General features: G+C 54.7%; 2 protein-coding genes across 2 annotated transcripts in view; one reads left to right on the forward strand and one right to left on the reverse strand.

Moving 5' to 3' along the window:
* Positions 1-5376, reverse strand: part of Rasl12 (RAS like family 12) — a 17176-nt gene extending 11800 nt beyond the window's left edge. The window contains exons 1-2 of the mRNA XM_010641140.3: positions 4908-5376; positions 347-476 (exon numbers count right to left, since the gene is read on the reverse strand). Of these exons, the coding sequence (XP_010639442.1) occupies positions 347-353 (7 nt within the window). The 5' untranslated portion in view covers positions 354-476; positions 4908-5376. The remainder of the gene's footprint in view (positions 1-346; positions 477-4907) is intronic.
* Positions 5377-5378: 2 nt separating this feature from the next.
* Kbtbd13 (kelch repeat and BTB domain containing 13) overlaps positions 5379-5569 on the forward strand; it is a 2908-nt gene continuing 2717 nt past the window's right edge. The window contains 2 exon segments of the mRNA XM_033756056.1: positions 5379-5399; positions 5401-5564. Coding sequence (XP_033611947.1) covers positions 5379-5399; positions 5401-5564 — 185 coding nt within the window.

A 5569-nucleotide genomic window follows, 5' to 3' on the forward strand; every position in this document is an offset into this window, starting at 1 on the left:
CGCCCCGCGGGGTGGGGAGGGGCTCCGGGCGGGGCCGAGCCCGCGAGCTCCTTTTAAGGGCTCATCCGGCCCTGGCGCAGGCAGGGGGTTCCGGTGACCCAGACTCGGCAGCTAAGGACCCGAGAAGGCGCGATGTCGGATGAGGGGATACAGAGACAGAGTGTTTACATCCTTTACCTGGGCCGCTTCCCACCAGCAAGAAAACCCACCCCTTCCTTTCAGACCACCCGTCCCGCCGCCTCCTCCTTCGGGAAGCCTCCCAGCTCGACCCAGTTCCTGGCGCTTTTAGAGCACAGCCTCAGCCCTCTACGCCCCCAGCCCGGCCCTTGGGTGCGGGAACCCTTACCTGACATCACTGCAGAAGCCAGGCTTCTGGAAAGAGGGTTGAGCGCCTCCCTTCTAAGACTTCAAGGTCCATATGGATTCAGCTTCCAGACATCTAATCCACTGGGGTTACTGTTTCTCCCTGATGGGAGCTAATGAGGTGCGTGTGTTAATGGTCTGCTGTGTAAATGGGGCATTTGTTCTAAAACCTGGCACCCCGGTCCTGCCTACAGCGATTGTGGGATTGCTGGTGAGCCTGACAGTCACCTGGCCATTCCTTTGGGCTTCAGGATAAACCTGGTCATGCTGGAGACAGGGCAGGGGCCTCACCAAGAACCCACACACTTCAGATCTAGTGTGCGCGCCTTCCCCTGGGTGACCTTGGGTGAGTCCCCTCGCTTCCCAGGGCTTTGGTGTCCCCAGCTGTAAATCATAAAGGAAATGGGAAATAAATCTAAAATGCTGACTCTGGACTAAGAGTGACAGAATCAGCCTGCCTTCTGGACTGGTTGGAGCCCAGAAGGGGACAGGAGCCTCATTACCCCATGCCCTGTCCCCCGATAGCCAGCTGACTATCCACCCATCCACAGGAGAAGGCATGGCAGCCCAGGCCTGCACAGGGTGGTAACAAGGAAAACGTTTCCTGGACTGGACATGAATTTTGACTCCGCAGAACTAAGCTTGGGTAATCACAGTAAACCACCTGTGTTACTAAGACTCTAAGGTACCAGGAGGAATTTGTTTCCATCACAGCCTAAGTCAGAGCTGTTGGGCTGGCCACTGTCCTATGCGAACAGACCAGTTCCTAGCAGGGACTAGGGCAGAGATCCAATGTCACCAGAGGGCCTCAGGGCAAAAGACAAGCTGGGGACATGCTCAGGGCCTGTGCACTTGAGCTCTGCTACCTTGTGCAGTGCAAGTTGCAGCCAACAGCTCAGTCTGCCCCTGATCAAAGTCAGGCTTGGGAAGACAAGTGTCCACCTCACAGCTGCCACCACTCCCTGTCCTCACCCTCAGTCTCCTCTCCTTCTCCAGCTGCCCACAGTGGCCTGGAAAGGCCTTGGAAATCAAGCCCTTGAATAAGCTACCTGGCCCTCTGGGCCTCAATTCCTCATCAGTAAAATAGGGAGATTGTGAAGGGTTAAGGAGCAAAGAAGTACCATACCTAGAGCTTGACTCAGGGCCCCCAAAAGCAACGGAGAGTTCCCTGTGCTCCATCTGTACCAGTAACACACAGCTCTCACCCACTGACCAAGAATTCAGTGTGCAGAAATTTAGAGAGCGGAAGTTTGGACCCTTGAGTTCTGGAAAGAGGTCATTCTGATAGGGCAAGCAGCTGCATTTCTCCTCCCGACCCCCAGGTCACTGATACATGTCCCTCACGTGAACTGCAGCTTGTATGAGGTCTTCCTGAAGCTCCAACAGCTTCAGCAACAAGAAGAAGAAACAAGAAAGACAGCAACAAGAAAGCTAAGCTTGAGCAAGCCTTTGCGATGCCACTGCCTTTCCCAGAGACAGGACAACCACTCCTGTGGTAGTGTGAGGATAAGTTCAGATGTCAAAGCTGGACAGAATTCTAGAAGTCAGATCGAAACTCCACTTTCCAGATGCAGAACGAAGACGTGCAGGGGCTGGGGAGCTTTTGCAAGCCAAGTCAAAGTGCAGGCTAGACCCGGGTGTGGTGGTGCACACCTGTGACCCCAACACTCATGGGAGACTGAGGCAGGAGGATTTCCAGTTTTGGTCAAGCCTGGGCAGTGTAGGGACTAAACAGAAACATTTAAAAAGGGGTTGGGGTGTGGGTCAGCCCACAGGTCCTGGGTTCAATCTCCAGGAACACAGACACACAAAGTCCAGGCAGGAATTCTGACTCCTCATCTGGTGCTCTTCCTTCTGCATGTCTGGAATTGCAAGCTACTCACCGCCCTGTGGGCAGAAACTTCATCATGAGTGGAACCAGCCAGGGCTCCTCCATCACACTTGGGGAGGAGGCTCCCAGAGTAAGGGCTGTCTCCTCCGTAGGACTGGAGGTTCCCCTGGGACAGTTTCCATCTGATCAGGACCTCCACCAGGATAGGACCAGAGTCCCACTTAACAGACCCCTACTGTGTGCAAGCCGTGTGGACAGACTCAGACGAACAAAGCTGGGACTGTGCTGTAGAAAGGCTCAGTCTGATGCGGATTCCTTTCCTGGCCCCAACCCCCTCCTCCCACAACGTGGCAGGGGTCACAGTGGAGAAGGAGGGAACGCGGGGTCGTCAGGGCCTGGGAACTCCGTGGGCCGCCCACAGCCAGGATGCTGCCACATACTCTCCAAGTCCCAGAGGGACGCTCCGCGTCAGGGAGGAGGAAACGCTCCCAGCTGCAGGCTGCAACCACAGTGGCTCTGGGTGGAACCAAAGGTTGCTTCTCACCCCGCCCCGCCCCACAGCCACGCCTCCCACCTCAGTGACCCTCTTCAGGAGCCTGGCTGCTGGAGGTGGAGATAGGGGTGGGCACCAGGCCCCATCCACTTAGTGGGGCTGGGCCTGGGGACCCATGGAGCCTAGTAGGCAGCAGCTTCTTCCTGGATCACTCCCTTTGCCGCTGGGCCTGCAGAGCCAGTGACAGCTCCTTCCAGTTGTGTCTGGCAGCTACCAGTTGTATGATGCAGCCATCTGGACAAGAACTATATCCCCCAGCGGCCCTCCCTCGCCTTCCCCCCTTACGTGAGCCTTGCACCAAGCAGCAAGGCTACCAGTAGTACAGGTTACAAGACATGGCCCAGCTTGGCCGGGAAGCAGAGCCAAGGGTCAGTGCATGGGACTCTGTTCAGTCTCTGGTCCCATTCCTAGTCAGGAAGAGCTTCCTCTCTTCCTCTGTGAGCTGGGGCAGGCAGACCTCTGCCCAATATCACAGCCTCTGGCAAGGGTAATTGGAACCAGGCACTGCAGAGCCCCCACCTGTGTTCAAGAGAGGGTGTCATGCCCACTGCCTGGACCTTCCAGGCCCTTTCAGCCAGTGCCAGGCTTCAGGGAAGATGAGAAGCTGGCAGAGGGCCTGGCACAGTATTCATAAGGATTCCCGCCTACTCCCCTGATGCTGCCTCTTCCTGTCTGGTCCCTGGGGCAGAATATTGGAGATATTTCTGGCTGCTTCTGGCCTCTAGCTTCCCAGTCCCCCACATGCCGGCCCCACTTGGGTGGGAGGCAAATTGCTGGGGTCTTCAGGAGTCTTGAGGGCGTGGGATGTTCCCGTCCTCCTCCTGTCTCCTGCTCGGCCCTCTGAGCCACTCCATCCTCATCCTGTGGAGGTGAACATCTCCGAAATGGCAGTCACTGTCCCGTGAGGCTCTGGGCCTCAGTTTCCAAGTGGCAGGAGATGATCACAAACTCCTTTCCACCTGATACTGTGGGACCCAAAGTCTTAGCTGACCATCTAAGAAAGTTCTGCCATGGACTGAGTAGCAGGAGGCATGGGTCATTCCCTTTCCCTCTGCCCCGATCCCTGGCAGTAAATGAAAGGTTTGGACCCGTGGGCCTGAGGCTCCATCTAACTGCCCAGCATCTGTAGCACAGGGAGGCAGCAGACCACAGTGGTTAGGGGCACACACTCTAGACCAGTGATGGTGAACCTTTTAGAGCTTTCACTGATAACAAACAGCTGGCTGCAGCATGCATGCAATAGGTTTGCTACCCCTGGTCTAGATTCAAACTGACTGCTTCCAGTCCTAGTTCTGTTGCTCTTGGGCCATGTGACCAAACCTCTTAGTCTCTAGTTATCTTCACCTATAAAACAGCCATTAATAATAACCAATTCAGGGCTAGGGATTTAGCTCAGTGGTTCATCTGCCTGCCTCCCAAGTGTAAGGTCCCAAGTGTAAGTGTAAGTTCGACCTCTGGTACCCAAAAAGACAAAACAAAACAATTCAAGCCAATGTGTCATGGTACAAGCCTACTGCATCTTAGCTCTCTGGGAAGATAAGGCAGGAGGATTACAAATTCAATCCCAGCATAGGCAATTTAGTGACTCAGTAAGACCCTATATCACAATAAAAATAAATATATATACATATATATATATATATGTATATATATATTTTTTTTTGATCCCGGGGATCAAACTCAGGTCCTTGTACTTGCGAGGCAGGCACCAGAACCACGGAGCCAAATCCCTGGGCCAATAATTTTTTAAAACTATAAAGGGCTGGGGATGTAGCTCTGTGTGAAGGTCCTGTGTTCAATTCCTAGCACCACCACCACCACCAAAAAGGAAAAAGTTAGCTGTGATTATTTTAAGAACTCTTCTCGCTATCTTCAGGCACATAGCCTCCCACTCTCCCATTTTCCCTCTCCTAAGGTCCAGAACCACACATAAGGGGTCTGGCAAATGGACAACAGACACCAGCTGCTCACCTCATCCCATCGGGGATTATTTGCACATACAGCTCATTGGCCACTCTTCTGCAAAGCAGAGATGCTATGCTACTCCCTCCCTTTTACACAAACAACACCGAGGCTCACAAAAGCATCCGGCTCACCTAGAGGCAGGGGCAGAGGCTCAGAACACATCATAACTGGATGCGGATCACTCATCTTACTCACCTTCTGCCCGGCCCACCTCTGAGCCAATGGCCTGGGCTGGGTATGAATCCTGTTCTCTCTTCTCATTGAATCCCCCCCGAACAAGCCACTCAAAGTGAACCTCACTCAAGATGCTTTGCAGATACCGTTCCAATCTTGTGCAACAGCTGTCACTTTGAAGGCAAGTAAGGCCAGGAAGGAGTTCGGACCCTTGCTTTGCAAAAGGGCACAGGGTGAGAGGCAATTGGGCTATTTGTGCAACCAGGCTATCCGTGCAAGAGGCAGCTGCAGAGCCCCGCATGCAGTAGGTGCTCAGTATGTGGTCACCGGTGTAACTACTTCTCCCATCAGAGTGACCTCACAGGTTTCCAGATGCCCTCCAGGCCAGTGGCCACTATATCACATGAGCCATACTATCTTTAGCCAGGGAGGTATTTATATCCCCGGGGAAGTTGTTCTGTCGCGGGGGAGCCCCAGCGCCGGTGGCCCAGCATGCCGCGGGGCCCCGAGGTCCACCGTGCAGGTGTGGGTGGGCGGCCAGTTGTTCCAGGCTGAGCAGGGCCTGCTAGTGGAGCACTGTGGCTTCTTCCGCGGCCTCTTCCGCTCCGGCATGCGAGAAGCGCGCGCCGCCGAGGTGCGCTTGGGGGCGCTGAGCGCCGACGGCTTCCGCACAGCGCTGCAGG

The sequence above is a fragment of the Fukomys damarensis genome, unplaced genomic scaffold (assembly GCF_012274545.1).
Source record: "Fukomys damarensis isolate Sample0158 unplaced genomic scaffold, DMR_v1.0_HiC HiC_scaffold_25, whole genome shotgun sequence".
Classification (NCBI taxonomy): domain Eukaryota; kingdom Metazoa; phylum Chordata; class Mammalia; order Rodentia; family Bathyergidae; genus Fukomys; species Fukomys damarensis.